This window comes from Anomaloglossus baeobatrachus, chromosome 2, assembly GCF_048569485.1.
Source record: "Anomaloglossus baeobatrachus isolate aAnoBae1 chromosome 2, aAnoBae1.hap1, whole genome shotgun sequence".
NCBI classification, from domain to species: Eukaryota; Metazoa; Chordata; class Amphibia; order Anura; family Aromobatidae; genus Anomaloglossus; species Anomaloglossus baeobatrachus.
The window spans coordinates 681,375,796-681,401,335 of NC_134354.1; the positions used below are offsets into that span (position 1 = coordinate 681,375,796).

General features: G+C 46.7%; 1 protein-coding gene across 1 annotated transcript in view; it reads right to left on the reverse strand.

The window, feature by feature from the left end:
* NCKAP1L (NCK associated protein 1 like) overlaps nucleotides 1-25,540 on the reverse strand; it is a 418,971-nt gene that overhangs the window by 197,146 nt on the left and 196,285 nt on the right. The window contains exon 22 of the mRNA XM_075337171.1: nucleotides 13,569-13,705. Within this exon, the coding sequence (XP_075193286.1) occupies nucleotides 13,569-13,705 (137 nt within the window). The remainder of the gene's footprint in view (nucleotides 1-13,568; nucleotides 13,706-25,540) is intronic.

The following is a 25,540-nucleotide window of genomic DNA, read 5'->3' on the forward strand; positions in this document are numbered from 1 at the left end:
TCGCTGACCAGGTGCAGGGTGTATAATGGGTAAGCAGGAAAAGATTTTCTAACTTTGTATCTTTACCGTTCATTGTCCTTAGTATTTGGGAAATCCTTATGAGCACTGTGGCCACCTTAGGATTATGTGTATGGCGAGCTGTAGCCTTAGTAGGTATAGATATAATATATATATTGCATTTATTTATATGCCCTGCTTTTCCGTGCCCTTATTATTATACTTGTGTCATATGCTTCATCTATGTGATCTACACTTATACCCAGTGCTTTTTTTGTAAAAAAAATATTTGCTGGTACGCATCTCTGAGATGAGGAGCGGGTGGGGGGTTGCTGTTAGGCGTCGGCGGCCAAGATTGAGGAGGGGGGAGGATCTGTCAGCCGGCGGCCGAGTTTGAGGAGTGGGAGGGAGTGCAGAACTACAAGGCTCAGCATACTCCATCCACTAGTGTATGTAGGAGAGGCAGGGGGAGCAGAACTACAAGGCTCAGCATACTCCATCCACTAGTGTATGCAGGAGAGCAGACGGCAGCTGCCGAACTACAAGGCTCAGCATCCTTCAGCCAAGACTGTATGCAGGAGTTTTTTGCCCAAAAACGTAAAAAAAAAAAATGATGTGGGCTTTGCCATATTTTTGTATGCTAGCCAGGTACAGCAGGCAGGTACGGGCTGCCCCCAACCCCCAGCTGCCTATTTGTACCCGGCTGAGAACCAAAAATATAGGGAAGCCCTTTTTTTAATTATTTCATGAATTTCATGAAATAGTTTAAGGACAAAAAATGACGTGGGCTTCGCACAAATTTTGTGTCCAGCCAGGTACAACTAGGCAGCTGGGGATTGGAATCCGCAGCGCAGAATGCCCAAGCTTTCTGGGCACCCCTGCTGCGCATTGCAGTCCGCAGCCTCCCCAGAAAATGGCGCTTTCATAGAAGCGCCATATTCTGGTGCTGTATCCAACTCTTCCAGCTGCCCTGGTGACGGGTGGCTTGCTGGGTAATAAGGGGTTAAGGCCAGCTGTATATTATCAACTGGCCCTAAGTCTGAAATTCATGGTGTCACGCCAATATTAGACATGGCCACCATAAATTTCTTGTAAGGATTAAAAAAAAACACAAGACAGAAAATATTTTTATTAGAAATAAAACACAACACAATTAGTGACTCCATCTTTATTGAAATAAAGAACCCCCCTCCGCAGTAATCCTGGGTCAAGGGTCCCGCGCCGTCCAATCCGGATCCAATATCATCTAATCGGTTTGCTGGAAGGCAAAGCGATCAGATGATGTGTCAGGTTAAAGAACATGAATCACATCACACATCAGCTGATTGTATAAAAGCCGCTTATACAATCAGCTGATGAATCAGTGCAAAAAAAACCAACTACTCACCTGTCTGCAAAATCCCGGGACACGACTGATCCCTCCAGGAGCCACCGGTAATCAGCTGTTGCAGTCACCTCAGAGCATCACCTGATTGTTTAAACCAGCTGGGCGGTAAAAAGCCGCCCCACTGCTGGACTTAGACTGTCAGCTGATGCCGTAGCGTGATTGCTGATTACCGGCAGGTCCTGAAGCCGATTGCACGTGTCCCGGGAGGCTGCAGACCGGTAAGTGTGAGATTTTTGTTTCTAGTGTTCCCGCTTAGCAGCTGGAAGCGGACATGGCGCCGGTGGTAGCAGGGGGAAGCAGGGGGGGTGAGCACTAGGGGACGCGGGGTGAGGTTTGGGGAGGGCGAGCACTGGGGGACGGGGGGGCAAGCACTGGGGGACGGGGGGAGCGAGCACTGGGGGACGGGGGGGCGAGTACTGGGGGACGGGGGGGTGAGTACTGGGGGACAGGGGGGCAAGTACAGGGGGAACAGGGGGGGGCGAGCACTGGGGGACGAGTACTGGGGGACGGGGGGGGCAAGTACTGGGGGACGGGGGGGGCGAGTACGGGGGGACCCGATCACCGGCGGCAGGAGCAGCACAGTGATTACAGGGCAGGTGGGAGGGAGCGGAGGTCAGTGGGGGGGTTGAATCGGACGACAGGGGGCAACAGAGTTTGGGGGGGAGTGGAAGACAGCAGAGGGGAGCAAATACCTTACCGGATGGCAGCAGATCGGGGTGACCGGTCGTGACCTCAACTTCAGCGTCCATAAACATCTTGAAGAGGGCGGGCACCCACCGCCCCTCCACATCTGATTGGAGGGATAGCATCACATGGATGCTAGCTCCAATCAGATCGGAGGGGGGAAGAGACACAGAGGTCACTCTGCTCCAGCCAATGGCTGATGATATAGCAAATTTACAAATTAGCCATGTGGACAGAGCCAGACGTGCTTATCCTCAGCGCTCTTCAGATTTTCCGGTACGCCGTACCGGCGCGTACCACCGCAAAAAAAGCACTGCTTATACCTCCATATGAAGTTGCATACCACTTTTTATACATTTAAAGATATTTAAAAAATATTTTTCTATGATCTAATAAAATTTATGCTATATTTATAATGGATTTTGAACTCAATTTTTCCATTGGATATATAATATGATGTGTATATTTAGATTCTGACAACATCACAAAAAAAGCAGCCTTATATACAAACACCAGGTCACAAAACTAATGCACTACCACGCAGGACAAAATATATTTGCCAATAACCCAACAGTCATTCATATAAATTGCTACTGGTCTGTGACCATCTTCGTATCTATATACCTACTGTACATTTCATCATAGCCTCTTGAAGAAGCCCCATATAGGGAAACACATCGAGGAAAGAACTGAAGATGTCCATTTATCCTTGGGCAGGGAGTTATAAACAAAATATTTTACCTATTCTTGCCTGAGTATAATTGAACAATTCAGTTACATTCATCTGTGATCAACTTAAGGTATAAATTGGTGTGATGCCCCCTTATTGCTGGACACGTACGTCTACTCTTCACCTAGGCATTAACTTAGGAGGATACAAATAGATTTTTTTTTCAAATGTTTATTGGGTTATTGACAAACGTATTTTATCCTGCCGTGTCATGGTGATCTGTGCATTAACAGATGATCCATTTTTCTAACATATCCCCTCCACCTTATCTCCCTGATCACAATAGGAATTTTTAGGGACAGAGAGGGAGACCCGACATGGAGCAAGTGCGCCATATCATTCTCTTTCGTGCCAACCTCGGTGGCTAGGCAGGACCAGCAATTAGGTTATTATTCCTAGGGTCATCCCGGTCACTGAGGTAGTCTGGCTGTCATATTAGTGGATTTATATCCTTTTTCTCTACACTTTGCACAAGCACATGCACTTTATCATGGGTTTTGTGTGTGGGGTAATTTTAATATTACTTAATCTTATACACAGAGAAGAAGGACATTTGTAGGTGGGAATACAGTAGCTCAAAAAATGAGTAGACCCCTCATATTTTTGTAAATATTTTATTATATCTTTTCATGGGAAAATACCGAAGATATGACACTTTGATACTATAGGAAGTAGTGAATGTACAGCTTGTATAACAGTGTAAATATGATGTGCCCCCTAAAACAATTTAACACAATGCCATTAATATCAAACCAGTTGGCAACAAAAGTAAGTACACCCCTAAGTGAAAATGGCCATATTTTACCCAATTTGTCATTTTCCCTCCCTGGTATAATGTGACCCATTAGTGTTAAAATGTCACAGGTGTGAATCAAGAGCAAGTGTGATACATTTGGTGCTATTGCTCACACACTCTCTCACACTGGCAAAGTCTTATCTGATGATCTGAAAAGAATAGTTAGTTACTCTACATATAGATGGCCTATGCTATAAGAAGATTGCCAACACCTGAAACTGAGCTGCAGCACGGTGGTCAAGAACATGCTGGAATGGTGTTCTTAAGGTCGCTTTACACGCTATGATATCGCTCAAGCAATCTCGTTGGGGTCACGGAATTTGTGACGTACATCCGGTCGCTTTAGCAATGTCTTTGAGTGTGACACCTATGAGCGATTTTGAATCGTCGCAAAAACGGTCAAAATTGTTCATCGGTGACATGCCCCCCTATTCTCGATTATCGCTGCTGCTCGGTGTAGGAAGTAGTTCGTCGCTCCTGCGGCAGCACACATCGCTATGTGTGATGCCGCAGGAACTAGGAACCTCACCTTACCTGCTGCCACCCGGAATGCGAAAGGAAGGCGGTGGGCGGGATGTTACGTCCCGCTCATCTCCGCCCCTTCGCTTCTATTGGGTGGCGGTTCAGTGACGCTGCTGTGACGTCGCTGTGATGCTGAATGAACCGCCCCCTTAGAAAGGAGGCGGTTCGAGGGTCACAGGTTTCTGGATTGCGGCGTTTGGCTGCACAAGCTGCTCTCTGACATTCCCTTTTTCCCTACTTAGGGTTTGTCCCTTTCTTTTTGGGGCCCTGTGGGTTTAATTGCCTTTTCGGCTGTTGGTTTTCAGCACTTCCCTTTGTGTCTGCCCTCATTCCCTCTTACTCTGTGTTGGCGAAAGGTCTAATACGCCTAAAAAGTAGTGATGAGCGAGTACCAAAAAGCTCGGGTGCTCGAGGCTCGGGCCGAGCATCCCAAGATACTCGTGTACTCGGCCCGAGCATCGAGCCCAATGTTATCCTATGGGAGACCCGAGTATTTTTATGAAATCACCCCCGGCAGCATGTAGAAACCCTAAAAATGTCACAAAAGTCTCAGAAGAGTGCTCAAATGACATGGCAACAGCATGGGGAAGACCCCTTGAAGCATTTATCACTCAAAAGTCACAGCTGTGAACAATTTTGTCCGCGTTTTACGCCATTTTTACGGACTCACCAGAAAACCTTCCAAAATGACACCAAAATGAATTTTCATGGCGGAAATGTTAAGGGCACATACCCAATAGTGAGATAGAGCTTGTGTATGTTACTTTTTGAGATTAATACATGAAAAAGATTTTACGTAAAACATTGTGTGGCACTCCCATGTCCAAAACGCACGTTTTGTGCTTTTTACTATCGATGTCGGTCATTTTTTTTTTCATTCTATCTCCCGTCGGTCGGTCTCTCTCTGTCTTATCTGTCCCTCTCACAGTCTGTCGGTCATTCTCCCCCCTCTCTCTTACTTACCGTTCCCCGATCCCCGGCGCGGTGCTGCACAGCTGTTCACTAAACTCCGGCGGCTTTTCCTCTTTTGAAAAAGCCGGCCGCTCATTAATCAATCTCGTATTCCCTGCTTTCCTGCTTTTCGGCGCCTATGATTGGTTGCAGCGAGACACGCCCCCACGCTGAGTGACAGGTGTCTCACTGCACCCAATCACAGCAGCCGGTGGGCATGTCTATACTGTGCAGTGAAATAAATAATTAAATAATTAAAAAAAACGGCGTGCGGTCCCCCCCAATTTTAATACCAGCCAGATAAAGCCATACGGCTGAAGGCTGGTATTCTCAGGATGGGGAGCCCCACGTTATGGGGAGCCCCCCAGCCTAACAATATCAGTCAGCAGCCGCCCAGAATTGCCGCATACATTATATGCGACAGTTCTGGGACTGTACCCGGCTCTTCCCGATTTACCCTAGTGCGTTGGCAAATCGGGGTAATAAGGAGTTAATGGCAGCCCATAGCTGCCAATAAGTCCTAGATTAATCATGTCAGGCGTCTCCCCAAGAAACCTTCCATGATTAATCTGTAAATTACAGTTAAAAAACACACACACACCTGAAAAATCCTTTATTAGAAATAAAAAACACTAACAAAGTCCCTCATCACCAATTTATTAACCCCGACAAACCCTCCATGTCCGGCGTACTCCACAGTCCTCCTGCGTCGCTTCCAGCTCTGCTGCATGGAGGTGACAGGAGCAGCAGAATACACCGCCGCTCTGGTCACCTCCACGCAGGTAATGAGGTGAGTATAGCGATCGGCTGCTGTCACTGAGGTTACCTGGATCCAGCGGTGGAAGCAGCGGTGGCCGCGGGTAACCTCAGTGACAGCTCAGCTGATCGCGCTATTCACCGCCGCTCCGGTCAGCTCCATGCAGCAGCTGAGGTGAGTATAGCGATCAGCTGAGCTGTCACTGAGGTTAATCGCGGCACCGCTGGATCCAGCGGTGGCCGTGAGTTACCTGACTGACAGCAGCTGATCGCGCTACTCATCTCATTAGCTGCGTGGAGGTGACCGGAGCGGCGGTGTCTTCTGCTGCTCCTGTCACCTCCATGCAGCAGAGCTGGACGCGACGCTGGAGGTCCGTGGAGTACGCCGAACATGGAGGGTTTGTCGGGGTTAATAAATTGGTGATGAGGGACTTTGTTAGTGTTTTTTATTTCTAATAAAGGATTTTTCGGGTGTGTGTGTTTTTTAACTGTAATTTACAGATTAATCATGGAAGCTATCTCCGGGAGACGCCTGACATGATTAATCTAGGATTTAGTGGCAGCTATGGGCTGCCATTAACTCCTTATTACCCCGATTTGCCAACGCACCAGGGTAAATCGGGAAGAGCCGGGTACAGTCCCAGAACTGTCGCATCTAATGTATGCGGCAATTCTGGGCGGCTGCTGACTGATATTGTTAGGGTGGGGGGCTCCCCATAACGTGGGGCTCCCCATCCTGAGAATACCAGCCTTCAGCTGTATGGCTTTATCTGGCTGGTATTAAAATTAGGGGGACCGCACGCCGGTTTTTTTAATTATTTATTTTACTACACAGTATAGACACGCCCACCAGCTGCTGTGATTGGGTGCAGTGAGACAGCTGTCACTCAGCGTGGGGGCATGTCTCACTGCAACCAATCATAGGCGCCTGTGGGCGGGGAAAGCAGGGAATATGAGATGGCTGTGTGCAGAGCACAGCGCGCCCGCCGGTATAAAGGCTCGGTCACGCTGTGCAGGCCGGCCAATCACTGCAATTCCACAACTAACAGGGCTGTGGCATTGCAGTGGTCTGCCAACCAATCACTGCATGAGGGCTGGCTCTCAAAAGAGCGCCAACATGCAGGGAAAAAGACCACGAGTACAGCACGAGTATCGCGAAATTACTCGGTACCCGCCGAGTAGCCCGAGTACAGTGATACTCGTGCGAGTACCGAGTAGTAACAAGCATACTCGCTCATCACTACTAAAAAGTCTTCAGTGCAAGCAATCGGCTTGTATCCATCTGGAGAAACTTTGTTGTTGTTGCAGTTTCTCAACCTGAGTCATCTGGAGATAAGTTATTCTTTTACTTTTCCCTGTGTGTTCTTAAGAGTTTAGTGGGGTTGATTAAGCTCTCATCCCATCCATTCCCTAACTATGGTCTGTTTCAGGGTCAGCCAGGGTGAAGTGTTCAGCTTGGCGCATAGGTGCGGAACTTATCTAAAGTGGTGAAGTAAACCAGCATCCACCAGTCGGTTTGGTCAGGGGTCAACATCTGCCCTTTCCTTAGATACAGGGTTTCCCTTCCCTTTCTCCATTAGCTTGGTACTTTCATATACAGTAAGTTACTGTTGGACCCACTGAAATTGGCAAGTCCGGATGACTATAATGTAATGTATATTTGTCCAAAATGGTCCTTTAAATAGTCTTAAGTTGTAGGATGAGACTTGCATGGTGTGGTGCCACTGTCTCATTTGCATGCACATTGCATAGAAAGCCCAATCCTCACTACCGCTCGTTACTGAGCACTGTGACTCTACTCATATCTCCACCACAGCCCAGTTGCTCTTTTTGCAAACTCAAGTGCTGTCCAAGTTCTGAATTGAATTCTAGTTATTATTTTTCTTCATTTTAAAAGCTTTGAAATTGTAAATTGATTTTGGAAAACCCATTTGGCTGCATAATTTGAAAAAAAATCCTCTTGCTTAGTGCTGATAACCTGACAGTATTAAGGAAACATAGAATTCTAGTATAGTTTAATCATTTCACATAAAAGCATCCACAAATCAATAATTAAAATGAGTGTTGGGGGAACCCAGTGGTTGGCGATCCCTGAAATGCAATTCCCTGCTCTGTAATAGATTAGCAGGAATTACTGCTCCTCCATCACATGTAAGAGTCTAATAACATTTGACAAGAATTAAAACTCAGAAAAAGATGGGATGGCCAAGACATTGTCATGGCAACAAGCTTCAGGGGAAGCGGCTCACATACACGACTGCAGCATCCCAAGTTTTTGCCTTCTACGGTTGTTTATCAAAAGTGGGGGTAGGGAGATGTCTGAGAGCGCGGTGTTCTGCAATATTGTTGCACGCTGTACAAGATGCTAATGGGTTAACAAAGCCTCAGGACGACACTACATTTTCTTTCTTAACGACAAATGATTTCACTCGCAATTGTCTCTCTTTAGTATTCACCCATTGTTTGCCAGAAGTATCAATGAAGAAATACAGAAAGACAGTTTTAAGAAGTATGGTACCGTAAAAATATGTATAATTACTAGTGATGGGTGAACGTGTTCGGCACTGCTCGTAACTCGATTGAGCATTGGGGCGTTCGGGCACTCGTGGAGCTCGGCCGAGTAATGTGAGTACTCGGATATTTTGTCCATGTAATAATGACCACAATGCACATGCTTGCTTCACTGTATTATGTGTGCAGGCACCCCAGGGAGAGCCATCACCAATCTCTGAGTGGCTCTACCGGGTGATAAGACAACGTTCTCAGAATATAGTGTGTCCCACCCCTCCCACCACAAATGCTCTGTCTATGGTGGCTGTATGTGGGTGGAGACCCGAACAGGCCAATTATTGACTTTCCAAAATGCTCATTACTCAAATTAAATAATGAGTATTCAAGCATTTTAGTGCTCGCCCATCACTAATAATTACTATTAATAATCTATATACCATATGGGAAATGCATGTCCAAATACAACTCAGAGAATACGGTGAGAAGGTGACCAGCTACATTATTGATGGCTGGTATGTACTACATAAGTGGTATGGTCCTGAGGAGTGCTGGTACTTTTGGTGCCACAAATGTTTGCTGTAGTATTCACAGGGTCAGGATCACAGTTGGCTGGAGAGATGGGTGGGTCTGGCAACCTATATACCCCACTCATGGGTGTGTTTGGCATGTGTTTGACAGGTCGCATGAGGGATTTAATGGAGTCTGTTGTTTGACACATGGAGAGAGACTGCAGTAAGCAGGGATAGTGCTTAGCTGTAGGAAGGAGCCCCTGGGAGAGGTCCTGTAGAGACTGACAGGAGTCAGTGTATGGAGGGCCACAATGTCCTGGAAGGAAGGTAATGGATTTGGAAGCCGTGTGTGAATACTGACCGGGATCAATGGGAACATTTTGTGAAGTACTGTTTCCAATTCTATGTAGGGCATACCACAGTTAAATTAATTGTAATACCTTGTGTATGTTCCTTTAAGCTGGAAGAGGCTCATGTTTATGTTTCAACAGCGGTTTATGTGCCTGTTTACATATACCTCCTGGATTTCTTAAAAAGACAGTGTTCCTGAGTCTACCTCTCATAGCCGCAAAGTGATTAAAAACCCCGTTAGATTGTGTGTGAACTGAGCACAATCTCACAAGACATACACATAGACAGACAGACTGTCTCTATGCAAAATAATCTCTGCTTTCCTACATAGGGAAACTTGAAGGTGCAAGAGGGTGGATCTATGGTCGTTTGCCATTCCAAAGACATCAATGGTTTCAATGCAAGTGTGTCATATAAGCTGTACTAGATAGTGTAATGTATAGGATGGATGTTATGTGGGCCGCAGTACTAATACTTGCCACAAGAGGTCATTGTCTCCCTGTTCATATTTTTAGAATACCTCTGTAGGCTGTAGAACCCAGTGTTCGGGGAAGACATGGTTAATATTGAGTCAGTCACAGGGAAGAGTGTTAGGGTTGTTTCCTATATAGCGGTTGTTGTGTAGTAGAAGCAAAAGAGAGAAGACATGTAAATAAAATGGAAGAGAAGACCAGGCTCGGGATGCTGAAGATCCAGAGGCGGACTTAGCAAAGGGGGACTCCTATCAGGCAAGTTTTGTGAAAAGGTGCTGAAACATTGTCAGACCAGCAGAAAAGGGGGCCTTAGTGAAGAAGGGACGCCCTACTGAAAGACAGTGGCAACGGGGACAAAGAGTTGTCCATGGAAAGTAGCAGTGCCAGGGGTATTATACACACAGTGAAACATGTGGAGACGGGTGGTTGTACATCAGTGGGATACAGACAAATCAGCCTTCCCCTCACTCAGGGCCGGCGTCACCACCCGGCATACCCGGGCAAATGCCGGGGCCCTGGACAGCCGGGGGGGCCCATTCGCGAGTTCTGGGAACCACAGTCCTCTGCAGGTGCTGTCCCTTTAAGGCACGCTGTCCACAGCGTTCCCTGTAAACTCCTTTTCTGAACTTCATCTGTGGGTGGCGCTATCACACAGCTCCTGCTCCAGTCACTGTCCCACAGATGAAGACAAGGAACAGTGCCAGCCAGCGACCCCCAGCACAACGCTGCCCTCCATCGCTGTGTGGGCCCCCTCTCCACAGTGATTTGAGTGGTATGTTCTACAACCCTCCCCGCCCCCCGATTTATGGGCCCCAGTGAGCTGCATGGGCTTTTTTCCCCCTGAGATGTATGTCCTGGCCCCCAACTATGTGCTGTCCCCCCCAGAGCCGAGTGTGTGGGGCCCCCCAGAGCCGAGTGTGTGGGGCCCCCCAGAGCAGCGTGTGTGGGGCCCCCAGAGCCAAGTGTGTGGGGCCCCCAGAGCCGCGTTTGCACATGTCTCAGATCATGTCCCATCATAATCTAAAACCCCTTGCATTAAAAGGAGATAACTACAACAGTAAGTGTGTGTCTGGGTGAAGCAGAGCCGAGTGTGTGTCTGGGTGAAGCAGAGCCGAGTGTGTGTCTGGGTGGAGCAGAGCCGAGTGTGTGTCTGGGTGAAGCAGAGCCGAGTGTGTGTCTGGGTGAAGCAGAGCCGAGTGTGTGTCTGGGTGAAGCAGAGGCGAGTGTGTGTCTGGGTGAAGCAGAGCCGAGTGTGTGTCTGGGTGAAGCAGAGCCGAGTGTGTGTCTGGGTGAAGCAGAGCCGAGTGTGTGTCTGGGTGAAGCAGAGCCGAGTGTGTGTCTGGGTGAAGCAGAGCCGAGTGTGTGTCTGGGTGAAGCAGAGCTGAGTGTGTGTCTGGGTGGAGCAGAGCCGAGTGTGTGTGTGGGTGCAGGAGAGCCGAGTGTGTGTGTGGGTGCAGGAGAGCCGAGTGTGTGTGTGGGTGCAGGAGAGCCGAGTGTGTGTCTGGGTGAAGCAGAGCCGAGTGTGTGTCTGGGTGAAGCAGAGCCGAGTGTGTGTCTGGGTGAAGCAGAGCTGAGTGTGTGTCTGGGTGAAGCAGAGCCGAGTGTGTGTCTGGGTGGAGCAGAGCCGAGTGTGTGTGTGGGTGCAGGAGAGCCGAGTGTGTGTGTGGGTGCAGGAGAGCCGAGTGTGTATCTGGGTGAAGCAGAGCCGAGTGTGTGTCTCGGTGAAGCAGAGCCGAGTGTGTGTCTCGGTGAAGCAGAGCCGAGTGTGTGTCTGGGTGAAGCAGAGCCGAGTGGGTGTCTGGGTGAAGCAGAGCCGAGTGTGTGTTTCCGGGTGAAGCAGAGCCGAATTTGTGTCTGCAGCAGAGCTGTGTGTATATATACTCTTTGGGCAGCAGAGTGTGTATTTACTCTGGGCAGCAGAGCTTTATGACTATGTGCTGTTTGGGCAGCGTAGCAGAGATGTGTGCAGCAAAGCTGTGTGTATATATAGTCTTCGGTCAGCAGTGATGTGCAGCAGAGCTGTGTGTGTGTGTTTGTGTCTGTACATATGCAGCAGAGATGTGTGCAACAGTGCTATCAAGGGGTGTGTATAGCAGAGCTGTGTAAGTGTGTATGTATGGATTAGAGCTGTGCGTGCCCCCCCCCCATAGCCATGTGTGCAGCCCCCCAGAGCCGTGTGTGCAACCCACCCCAGTAATGTGTATACCCCCAGAGCTGTTTGCTACTCCGGTAACATCTATGCCCCCCAGTAATGTCTATACCCCCTGCCCCTCCTGTGATGTATATACAGCAGTGTCAGTGTGCACTGTGCTCGGCCATGTCTGTTACGACCATCATGCAGCACAGCCACATGTCTAGGAGGAGCTGGATGGAGACAAGCGGGTATGTGTCTGTATGCAATGATGTGTATCTATGTATGTCAGTGTGTATGACTATAGATTTGTCTGTTTATAAGTATTTTTGTGAGTTTGTCTTCAAAATATGTATATGTTACGCGTATGTCTGTATGTGTGTGTGCGTGTCTGTATGTGCGTGTCTGTATGTGCGTGTCTGCGTGTGGATGGGGCCCAGTGAGACTCTTCCACCCGGGGCCCACAAAAACCTGGAGCCGGCCCTGCCCTCACTCATTGGCAACCTCTGTGGAAGAGAATAAGATCATGTCTGTAACCCTTCTGGAAAAGCCAGTCAATATAAAAGTGGAAAATGGATGACGTATTACTTGCTTTATCCTGTACTTGAGTTAAATACAAATAAATTGAAGTTTTTAAAATCTGGGTTGGAGTCTTCAATGACAACACAATTTTGTCTAGTATGCTGGGATGCAGAAAAAGCAGTACTCACCCTTGGCTACCACCCTGGGCATGATTACAAAGGGGTCGGGTCTTCGCTGTAAAGTCCTCCTCCAGCTTCCTCTATGATGTGCCCCCTTTTCTTTATTTGAATCTAATGCCGTGCTGCCATTGCTGTTGGCGGCACGTGTGCATTGACACAGTGATTCTGCCTTTATTAAAATGGCGCCGGAGCCCGCGCATGCGCGAACCACGATCTGTTGAAAACATTACGGTGAAGACTACGAGAGGCATCGGCGCGTGCGCAGATTTTTTTTTTGCATCTGCGCACATGCCCCTGCTGCTTATAGTCTTCACTATAGTGACTAATAAAATGAGGCTGGAGATCGCGGTTCGCACACGCGCAGACTCCGGCGCCATTTTACTGTAACTTGTTCCAGAATTTCTTTAGCAGAATCTGCAGTGAAAATTTGTGGAAATGTATTCCATGGCACTTTACATGGGAAAAGGGGTTTACATAATAAATAACAAGTACAATACTCATGAACATGAATATCACCTGATATTGACACGGAAAAAACCATCTAGCAGTACCTGAATGCTGTGACTGTTGTGGTGCTATGCTTGTGGAAGTCTTTGGCGATGCAAGAAAGTAGAAAATCAAGCAGTACTCATCCTCTTTAAATTTAAGGATGGTGAGTGCTGCTCGATTTTCTACTTACTTGCAGGAGTATGAACTGAGATAACTATGGAAAACTATTGGATTTATCCTAAAGGGGCTGTCCACCCTTGAAGAAATTTTCAGCAAGCCCTGCAGACTGCCGAATCATAGTGGTGTGCAACTTACACACAGTGAGGATTCAGCTGTTTGTGGGTCATTACATAGCTGCAAGTATGCAATTTGAAGCACATTACAAATCTGAAAGCTGTAAGGGTTTTCTGAAAAATTCCACGTGTGGACAACCCATTAAGAAGAAACCATCGATGTAAATATTTAAAAATCCCTTTTTAATGTTTAGAGAATATCATAAACCTGAAAAATGTGCAATCTGGGAAAAAATTAATAAAACAAATACAGAACCGGATATTATTTGCATTCTACACTTACGCACCTAAGGAATCTGTGTATTCATCAGCATTGAGCCCTTGTTCTCCACTCATCTCTGCGGGTAAATCGATGAAGCATTTCATTGATGGAGAATACACTACTAGCCCCGCACTCGCCTGACGAAGCAGACACTCCAAGTACCTTGATACAAGACAAAATAATTCAAGTAAATATGAAGGCTTCATTCTAGGAGATACAATTCCTTGAACTATGTTGATCAGTAGACATGTTCTGTTTTTCAAGTGAATTTTCCCTTTAATAGCAATAATAGGTTCAATGTGACTGTATCCTGAGTCATATTGCAAAGGATTGTCGAAAATCCACTTGTGACTTTTAGGATCGCTACTTCCAATAGGTGGCGCTGTGCTAGAGTTTGTCTCCTTTACTGGAGAGACAATTTGAATACAGTGTATGCAGCAGAAGAAAATAATCTTCAGCCTTACATATTAGCTTTCAGTCAATCGAGCCCACTGATCTCTGCAGCTTCGGCCAAGAGTGATTGTCAAGATTTGTGTCAACATTACCAACCGCCCAGACATTCCTGTACAGTCTGAAAAATAGGAAACTTTGTCAATCCATCCATAAAAAAAATAATTTGATGTGTCTGTGTGTTTTTAAGCTATCGGAGCCTGTTTATCCTTATATGAATGTAAGTATTACTATTTTACAGTTTACAGTGAACAATGCTATTGTGTTCAGAGCACTATTCTGAGCTTTACACTAAATGTTTTATTATGGTTTTACAAACTATCTCAAAGTTAACAACACTGATCTGTGGGTTTTGGTGAGTTACACATAATGAAAAGATCAAAAAAATTGGTCTGCACTCAGAGAGGTGGGTGGTGGTGCAAGTGCATAATGAAAAGGGCACACTAATGGGAACCTGTCACCATGTTCTTAGGCACTAAATTAATGTCATCTATGCAAAGCATCTGAAATGTTGATTATGTCCATAGTCTATTTTTCCATTTTCTAGAAATCCATGTGTAAGTGTTTAAGGAAGTGCAGAGAGCTTGGCCTGGCCTTACAGCTCCATGACTGCTCTCCCTCGCTCTCCTCTCGTTGCTGGCCTTCTGTCTGTAACTAACAAGTCACTTGGCTTTATCACCTTCTCCCTTGTCTGAAAATGTGCGCAGTCATCATCATTCCAGGGGCAGTGCAAGAGAAGGAAAGAACCGGCTCTGGGCCGCATTGGCATTATTCTCCTTCGCCAAGGCAGGCGCCTTTGTGTGTAGACATGATTTTGGGCGGGGTACAGTTAGGTCCAGAAATATTTGGACAGTGACACAGTTTTCGCGAGTTGGGCTCTGCATGCCACCACATTGGATTTGAAATGAAACCTCTACAACAGAATTCAAGTGCAGATTGTATCGTTTAATTTGAAGGTTTGAACAAAAATATCTGATAGAAATTGTAGGAATTGTCACATTTCTTTACAAACACTCATTTTAGGAGGTCAAAAGTAATTGGACAAATAAACCAAACCCAAACAAAATATTTTTATTTTCAATATTTTGTTGCGAATCCTTTGGAGGCAATCACTGCCTTAAGTCTGGAACCCATGGACATCACCAAACGCTGTGTTTCCTCCTTCTTAATGCTTTGCCAGGCCTTTACAGCCGCAGCCTTCAGGTCTTGCTTGTTTGTGGGGTTTTCCGTCTTAAGTCTGGATTTGAGCAAGTGAAATGCATGCTCAATTGGGTTAAGATCTGGTGATTGACTTGGCCATTGCAGAATGTTCCACTTTTTTTCACTCAGGAACTCCTGGGTAGCTTTGGCTGTATGCTTGGGGTCATTGTCCATCTGTACTATGAAGCGCCGTCCGATCAACTTTGCGGCATTTGGCTGAATCTGGGCTGAAAGTATATCCCGGTACACTTCAGAATTCATCCGGCTACTCTTGTCTGCTGTTATGTCATCAAAAAACACAAGTGACCCAGTGCCATTGAAAGCCATGCATGCCCATGCCATCACGTTGCCTCCACCATGTTTTACAGAGGATGTGGTGTGCCTTGGATCATGTGCCGTTCCCTTTCTTCTCCAAAACTTTTTTCTTCCCATCATTCTGGTACAGGTTGATCTTTGTCTCATCTGTCCATAGAATACTTTTCCAGAACTGAGCTGGCTTCATGAGGTGTTTTTCAGCAAATTTAACTCTGGCCTGTCTATTTTTGGAACTGATAGATGGTTTGCATCTAGATGTGAACCCTTTGTATTTACTTTCATGGAGTCTTCTCTTTACTGTTGACTTAGAGACAGATACACCTACTTCACTGAGAGTGTTCTGGACTTCAGTTGATGTTGTGAACGGGTTCTTCTTCACCAAAGAAAGTATGCGGCGATCATCCACCACTGTTGTCATCCGTGGACGCCCAGGCCTTTTTGAGTTCCCAAGCTCACCAGTCAATTCCTTTTTTCTCAGAATGTACCCGACTGTTGATTTTGCTACTCCAAGCATGTCTGCTATCTCTCTGATGGATTTTTTCTTTTTTTTCAGCCTCAGGATGTTCTGCTTCACCTCAATTGAGAGTTCCTTAGACCGCATGTTGTCTGGTCACAGCAACAGCTTCCAAATGCAAAACCACACACCTGTAATCAACCCCAGACCTTTTAACTACTTCATTGATTACAGGTTAACGAGAGAGACGCCTTCAGAGTTAATTGCAGCCCTTAGAGTCGCTTGTCCAATTACTTTTGGTCCCTTGAAAAAGAGGAGGCTATGCATTACAGAGCTATGATTCCTAAACCCTTTCTCCGATTTGGATGTGAAAACTCTCATATTGCAGCTGGGAGTGTGCACTTTCAGCCCATATTATATATATAATTGTATTTCTGAACATGTTTTTGTAAACAGCTAAAATAACAAAACTTGTGTCACTGTCCAAATATTTCTGGCCCTAACTGTATATGACACTTACTTGCTGCTTCAGGCCGATGCTCATCACCCCTGCTGGCCAACCAGTTTTGTTCACTTTAATTCTTCAGACCGTTATGGCAGATATGACCCTCTCTCTCTCTCTCTGTGGATACTACTACTCTTCATTCTGTCCCACACTATTTCTGACCTAGTCCTCTGTACTCTGGGATCTGTGCCCCTTCCCTCTTTATTCCTTTCATCTTTGACCACTTCTGGGCCTTGAAGGCTTCTCTAGCCAGATGACTCTTTAAGCCCGCAGGGGTGAGCCATGGGCTCTGGACCTCCAGAGGTTACCTCAGTCAGTTCCCTGACTGGCTCTAGCACCGAAGCTACGTCTTCTCACTTTACACCCACTTCTTCGACTCCCTTCTTCTGGGGCTCCCTCTCCTAACCATACACACTGTCATCAGTCACTCCTCCCTTTTACTACTTTAACCCTATGTCATCTAACATCTGTTCTAAAACTCACTTCACCACCGGCTAACTTAACCACTAGATGGCAGCATTTGGTAACCTAATAGACAGTCCTAACTCTACTACATCTGGAACCTATTCTCTAAAAACACATTTATAATATTCAATAGTAGACTGTAAAAACATAAGACATAGCACAGTTATATCATAGGGGCACCACCCACCTATTACACAGGCGCAGTAATGTCATGGTGACATTGCAAGAGCCGATCTATCGATCTGCACATGAATGGCCCATGGAAATAATGACACCTGTGCAATTTCTCGCGTAGGAAAGCAGATCACAGACAAGAGTGACCTATCAGTCACTAAGAGGAGTCTGGTGGCAGAAGGAGAAAAATGGAGAGAGACTGGAAAGATGTAAGGACAAGCCAAGACCCCTCAATTTGCAAGCCTGTTTGAATAAAGATTTGCTGATAGATTTCTAGAGACTGGGGAAACAATCTTATAATGTAAAGGTATAGAAATAGTCAACATTTTACATTCTTTACATAGAAGACATTAGTTTAGGGTCTGAAAACCCTCTGATTGCCTTTAAGATTACAAATGCTCTTTCAAGTCACATTGAACGTACTATATCCAGAATCACCCAGAAGAAAAACAAAACATTTTAAAATTGACTATGCTGGTGAAAGAACGATTCTTGCTGCAAAAATAGTAGAAAAAGGTTCTGTTATTGGACCGATTTTTTTGTTTTTAATTTTGGTGAATTTTACCTTGGAGGTTTCCCCCAGCCACGAGTCAGCAGCTGGACTTTTTACACCAGGGGTTACCACTAGAGATGAGCGAACCGGTCCCGGTTCGGCTTGAGGTCGGTTCGCTGAACGGAGGCCCCGTTCGAGTTCGGCTCGTCGAACGTTCGACGAACCGAACTCGAACTGCATAGGAAACAATGGCAGGCAATCACAAACACATAAAAACACCTAGAAAACACCCTCAAAGGTGTCCAAAAGGTGGCAAACAACTCACAACACATGGGAAAGTGACAAGGACATATACTCATGCGAAAACAAAAGAGCTGGACAAGGAAAAAGAGGAGGACACACAGATATATGAGTATATGCAAGGAAACATCGATTCCATTAATGTGCAACTTGAGCCCTGCTCATTTTTGGCTTCCAATCTGGATAAATTGCCTGAGCTCGCCACGTACGCCTTGGGGATCTTGTCGTGTCCTGCAGCCAGCGTTCTCTCGGAACCTGTCTTCAGTGCTGCTGGGGGTCTGCTGGCAGATAAGCACACGTGTCTGTCCACTGACAATGTGGACATGGCTCTCAGAGGACTTTTCTTCCCCTGGGTCAGCCAGGGGACGGGAAAGGCACGCGTATTTTTGAGAGTGCTTCATGCAAAGCATCTTTTTCTTTTTCAAAAGGGTGGTCAACTGATGCCAGTCAAGTGGGGTGTGTGTGGCCCAGTTAGTGGAAACGAGGGAGACTGTGGTTGGAGTCCCCTCGCTGTGTTTCTAAAAGAACCAAGATGAACAAGTCATGGCTCTCAGAGGACTTTTCTTCCCCTGGGTCAGCCAGGGGACGGGAAAGGCACGCACATTTTTGAGAGTGCTTCATGCAAAGCATCTTTTTCTTTTTCAAAAGGGGGCTCAACCGATCACAGGCAAGTGGGGTGTGTGTGGCCCAGTTAGTGGAAACGAGGGAGACTGTGGTTGGAGTCCCCTCGCTGTGTTTTACATGCTTTTAGAAGGGCATGACATGGCTTGGAGGTTGACTTTCAGCATCTGCAAACTGTTGGCTACCAAAATGCTGCCTTTCCAACACCTGTGGTTATAGACAATGAGGAACATACTGATGAAGATGAGACGCAGATACCCGATTGGGATGACAACTTAAATATTCGGTCAGGGCAAGAAGAGGCTCGGTCTGAGGGGGAGGGGAGTGCAAACACAACAATTGATGATGAAGTTCTAGATCCCACCTACTGTCAACCCACAGTCAGACACTCGAGGAGGTCAACAGAGGCGGTGGAGGAGGATGCAACCGACGACGAAGTTACCTTGCGCCTTCCTGGACACAGTCGGAGCACTGGTAGCACGTCTACAACTGCATCCTCAGCCACCACTCTGCCTCTGAGCATTATTCGGGGTGGATCAACAGGTCGCATGGCCTCTAAGCCTTGCCTAGCCTGGTCCTTTTTTGACATAGAAAAAGATCGCCCAAATTATGTGATCTGTAAAATTTGTCATGGTTCTCTTAGTAGAGGTCAAAACCTCAGCAGTTTGACAACTTCTTCCATGAATCGTCACATGAATAAATATCATATGGCCTGGTGGGAAGCTCACCGTGCTGCAATGCGGCCTAGCGGAGCGAACCATCCACCGCCTGCCCCTTCCAGTGCATCCGCGCGCTCGTCATCTTCTAGGACTGTGGGGACAGCTGTCACACCTGTTTTTCCACCCACAACTTCCACCACTGTAACCGCAACAGGCAGTTTGCTTGGTAGGTCGTCAGTTGGTTTGGAAGGGGAAACAAGTGAGTGTGTACAGCTCTCTCAAACATCGATAGCACCAATGTTGGATGAAGGCAACATCATGTCTCCGCCTGCACTTTCCTCACAAACCTGCATTTTTCCAGGGACACCCTACTCAACACCGTCTACACACAGCAGCCAGATCTCTGTCCCTCAGATGTGGTCAAATAAAAGGCCACTTCCTGCGACCCATGACAAAGCTAAGAGGTTGACTCTATCCCTCTGTAAGCTGTTGGCTACCGAAATGCTGCCTTTCCGCCTAGTGGACACACAGGATTTTAGAGACCTTATGTCTGTCGCTGTGCCCCAGTACCAGATGCCCAATCACCACTGCTTCTCCAAGAAAAGCATGCCCGCGCTACACCAGCATGTCGCACACAACATCACCACTTCCTTGAGAAACTCTGTGTGCGACAGGGTGCATTTCAACACAGATACTTGGACCAGTAAGCATAGACAGGGTCATTACATGTCACTGACTGGGCACTGGCAAACTATGGTGAGAGATGGAGAAGGGTCTGCTGTACAAGTCTTGCCGTCCCCACGAGTTGTTTCAATCCTTCTTCTGTATGTAGAAGTTAATACACTGCTTCTGCCTCTTCAACCTCGTGTGGGTCCTCCACCTTGGCGCAAACCCTGTGTGGTCAGGCCAACCTTCCTTGTAACTGCGCACAAGGACTACCACACACCTCCTTACTATGCTGGCAGCAGAGCTCAATGCCATCAGGCGGTCAAAGTTTTACTTTGAAATGTATGGGAAATGTGAGTCACACCGCTGAGAAGTTGTGGACGGTTAGCTCTGCATACCGAGTTTCATCAATGGTTGTCTCCACTCAACCAGCAGCCAGGGAAGGCCGGGTGCGACAATGATGCAAACATGGGTGCGGCCCTTCGCTGTGACAATGTGACACACATGCCTTGTGTGGTTCACGTGTTGAACCTGGTTGTCCAGCAATTTTTAAAGCACTATCCTGGCCCACATGGCCTTCTGCAGAGAGCACGGTGTAACGCCTTCCTTGATCCACACACTCGGATGGGCTGTTAATGATAGGCTAGAGGGAAGCCACTCACCAAGCAGGACCCCTAGAACCCTGAAACCCTTTAACCCCTATACAGGGATTAGGAATTGCACAGGGCCCAAGGTGATTAATACCTGTGGAAGGCTGCAGTTCCAGAGAATAGTAGTCAGGCAGGGTCAAAACATTAATTGAGGAACAGGAACAGAATGGGACGGCCAGGACTTAATCAGAAAACAAGCAGAGGTGAAATGCGGATCGGCCAACAAGGTACATAAACAGCAAGCAGGAAAAGTAGTCAGGTAACAAGCACACAAAATCATAAAACTGAACTGGGGGTAAAATTAACCAGAGGTTCATAGCTATGTCTGGCAGTGGTCTGCAGACAGGATGTGCATAAAAAAGGGTGTGGTGTCTTCCCATTGGTTGTAGCTGAATGATGGTATTTCATCTGTGAGATACCCACCAGCTACATTCAGCCAGAGATTCTGCATCTGTCAAGGTAATGCAGCCCAGTGGGTGAGCATAACCTGCGTCCACCTGCGCCGCTGGCATCGACTCCTCTCCCATCATCAGCACTATTCATGAAAGGAACACGTTGTCACCTGGCGACCGGAGTACAAATTGACGGAGCGGACTCCGTTGTTGACTTAATAGCCGTGTGCGGCAATGATGCAAACCTGGCTGCGGGCCATCGTCAGGGCAATGTGACACACGTGCCTTGTATGGCTCACGTGTTGAACCTAATTCTCCAGCAATTTTTAAAACACCATCACGGCCTACATGGCCTTGTGCAGCGTGCACGCTCGCTATGTGCTCACTTCCATCTTGCGCACACAGCAGCTCAACAACTTTTGTCGCTACAGAAGTCTTTAGGTCTGGTGGTTAAACGCCTGAAATGCGATGTGCCCACACGCAGGAATTTGAATCTGCACATGTTGCAGCGTTTGTGGCAGCACCGCCGAACCCTGCTGCAATACGTTATGACATATAGCCTGGGATAACTTGATCCAGAGGTGGTGCAGATCACGCTGCTGGAGTGGTGTCAGATCAAGGACCTATGCACCCTGCTACACAGTTTTGAAATGTCGACGAAGATGTTTAGCACTGGCAATGTCATTCTCAGCGTGACAATTCTGGTCATCTACATGATGGAGCACACTGTAATTATTATTCGGAGTCAGGTGTTGGGACAAGAGGAAGGGGAGGAAGTACAGGAGGAGTCATATGCGGAAGGGATAACAAGATCTACGAGGTCCAGATGGTCAGCGGCACCTATGCGGCAGTCATGGTGAGGGAGAGGGATTAACAAGGGCGCATAGTATCAGCAAAAAGTGTTGAGGAAGGTGCAGGAGCCCATGAAGAAATGGAGGACGAACTGGCGATGGGCATGGAAGACTCAGCAGATGAGTGAGAGCTTGCTCACATTTCGGTTGTGCGAGGTTGTGGGGAGAGGGCAGAGGAAGGAGGCACGAGTCTCACCTCTCTGCCACCAACACACCAAGGACTTGGTCCTCCTGGATGCACAAGACACATGAGCGGCTTCTTGCTGCACTACCTACAACATGACCCTCGGATTGTACGAATTCAAAGTAATCCAGAATACTGGGTTGCCACACTGTTACATCCCCGGTACAAGACAAAATTTGGCAAAATAATTCCTGCCATAGAAATGGACGCACGTATACAGGAGTATCTGCAGAATGTGGTACGCAATCTTAGATCTGCTTTTCCACTAAACACCAGTGCTGCACAGAGTGAATCTCAACGCTTTGTCATGGATAGGAGGAAATGGTCTTTTACTTGTCCATATCTGAGGGACCGAGGGCTGGCTGCTGTGCTGAGATGGCGTTGAGTACGGTGTCCCTGCACAGTTGCACTTTTGGTCATATACCAAAATGAGTTGAAAAAGGACAGATGCTGGTGGAAAGGGGAACAGGTGTGTTGGAAAGGGGAAAAAAGTTTTGGTCCGTGGATTTGGTGGTTAAGCAACAGTAACATTTGCTGAAGAAACACCATCTGTTACAGTGGGACTGGCAGATTTGGATAAAGTGGTATATACTATGTTACCGCTATATAACAAAAATTAATAAGAAAAGAAAGAAAAAGGTATATATCCCCATCAGCAGTCAGTGTCCACCGTGCTCCCAGTTGGAAAAGGAGAGGTTGGCAACTGGAAGGTTTGGTGGAGGATACAGAGCTGTGTGGCTATGAAACTAATAGTAGCCTGAACCGAGTTAGACGCCATTCGGATCTGGAGACTGGGAGCCCTGTTAGCGTCACAGGGTCCACATGCCCACCCAGCCCAGGAACTCCCTGTTAACAACACAGGGGCCATTGAGTACGCTGACCGTGTGCGTAGGGGCACACCTGTGGACAGCAGGCGCATCAGCAGCAGCAGGCCTGTTAATGCCACTGGGCTGCACAAGCAGGACTGGTAGGACAGGAGCTGGTCTTAACCGTTCTGCGTTACCAACTGTGGTGGTGGCCTGCATCGACACCCTATCCTTGCCTACCTCTGGCCTAAAGCCGCAATGGGTTCAACACATGGAGGTGTGCTCTTTCGGAGCATAATAGAAGACTGCGCACCTCCTTGTTGGCTCCAGCCCCTTTTATAACCTGGGTCCGCCCCAAACCAGGGTGAACCACAATGCACCTCCTGGAGACAAAAGTAGAGTGACACGTCATGAGTGGCATAACTAGTGTCCTATTTGGAAACGCAACTTCAATGATGACCTCATGGCTGCCATGACCCAAACACCTCACCAGTCATCGTCTGACCATGAATAATGCGGTGACAAGTCATAGGGGTGGGCCTCTGCAAGCCATTTGGGAGGACACCTGATGCCCTGTGGTCTATATGGGACCCCCACATCAGGGGCAGGGCCAAAGAGTTCATTACCGGACCTAGTCTCTGATGCAGTAAGTGCCTGAGCATTCTCAGTAGCATGAAATACAGTATCTGAAAAAAGACTATCAGCTTTAGCATGGTGTCTAGGCACAAAACAGGACTTAGACCCAGCACGGAATGCAAGCACCTGTGCAAAGAGGCTTTTCACACTTAGTGTGGGAGCATGCGCTGTATCCCGAAAAGAAGACTTAGCGTCAGGAATAACACATTCAGGCTGAGCATACTCACTAGGCGAAACACTGTAATTATGCTGCAGCTGGGGTACATCGGCACACGCATGCGCACTAGCTGCCTCTCCACACTTAGACGTGGAGGGGAAATTGCTCTTGGAGATGCTGTCTATGAACAGAAGGAAAAGCTAAAGGAAGCCTGACTTTCTATCCCTCCGAATTATCAAATGCAGCAATGAATTCCATGAGTTTGCTATAACATTAGCGTAGCAAAATGTGCATGAGGGTGTCATGTAGAGGTGCTATAAATAGCTTGGCACCAGTGGGGCACTAATGGAATACAACAGCCAGTTCTATGATGCCACTAAATGGCAGTATTTTTTGCTATCATTATAGCTTATTAAAAACAGAGCAGGAGGGTGTCATGCAGAGGTGCTGCACATAGATTTGCACTAGTGTGACTAGACAAAAGTACAATAGCCACGTTTAGGATGCCACTAGGTACACTGACTGTTTGCTAGTATAATGGCTTAGTTAAAAAAAGTTTGAGTGTGCAATGCAGGCAGACGTGCTGCAAATATCTTTACAATAGTGTGAATAGACAAAAGTACAATAGCCACGTTTAGGATGCCACTAGGTACACTGACTGTTTGCTAGTATAATGGCTTAGTTAAAAAGAGTTTGAGTGTGCAATGCAGGCAGAGGTGCTGCAAATATCTTTACAATAGTGTGAATAGACAAAAGTACAATAGCCACGTTTAGGATGCCACTAGGTACACTGACTGTTTGCTAGTATAATGGCTTAGTTAAAAAGAGTTTGAGTGTGCAATGCAGGCAGACGTGCTGCAAATATCTTTACAATAGTGTGAATAGACAAAAGTACAATAGCCACGTTTAGGATGCCACTAGGTACACTGACTGTTTGCTAGTATAATGGCTTAGTTAAAAAGAGTTGGAGTGTGCAATGCAGGCAGACATGATGCAAATATCTTTGCACTACTGTGACTAGACAAAAGTACAATAGCCACGTTTAGGATGCCACTAGGTACACTGACTGTTTGCTAGTATAATGGCTTAGTTAAAAAGAGTTGGAGTGTGCAATGCAGGCAGACGTGATGCAAATATCTTTGCACTACTGTGACTAGACAAAAGTACAATAGCCACGTTTAGGATGCCACTAGGTACACTGACTGTTTGCTAGTATAATGGCTTAGTTAAAAAAAGTTTGAGTGTGCAATGCAGGCAGACGTGCTGCAAATATCTTTACAATAGTGTGAATAGACAAAAGTACAATAGCCACGTTTAGGATGCCACTAGGTACACTGACTGTTTGCTAGTATAATGGCTTAGTTAAAAAGAGTTTGAGTGTGCAATGCAGGCAGACGTGCTGCAAATATCTTTACAATAGTGTGAATAGACAAAAGTACAATAGCCACGTTTAGGATGCCACTAGGTACACTGACTGTTTGCTAGTATAATGGCTTAGTTAAAAAAAGTTTGAGTGTGCAATGCAGGCAGACGTGCTGCAAATATCTTTACAATAGTGTGAATAGACAAAAGTACAATAGCCACGTTTAGGATGCCACTAGGTACACTGACTGTTTGCTAGTATAATGGCTTAGTTAAAAAGAGTTTGAGTGTGCAATGCAGGCAGACGTGCTGCAAATATCTTTACAATAGTGTGAATAGACAAAAGTACAATAGCCACGTTTAGGATGCCACTAGGTACACTGACTGTTTGCTAGTATAATGGCTTAGTTAAAAAAAGTTTGAGTGTGCAATGCAGGCAGACGTGCTGCAAATATCTTTACAATAGTGTGAATAGACAAAAGTACAATAGCCACGTTTAGGATGCCACTAGGTACACTGACTGTTTGCTAGTATAATGGCTTAGTTAAAAAGAGTTTGAGTGTGCAATGCAGGCAGACGTGCTGCAAATATCTTTACAATAGTGTGAATAGACAAAAGTACAATAGCCACGTTTAGGATGCCACTAGGTACACTGAC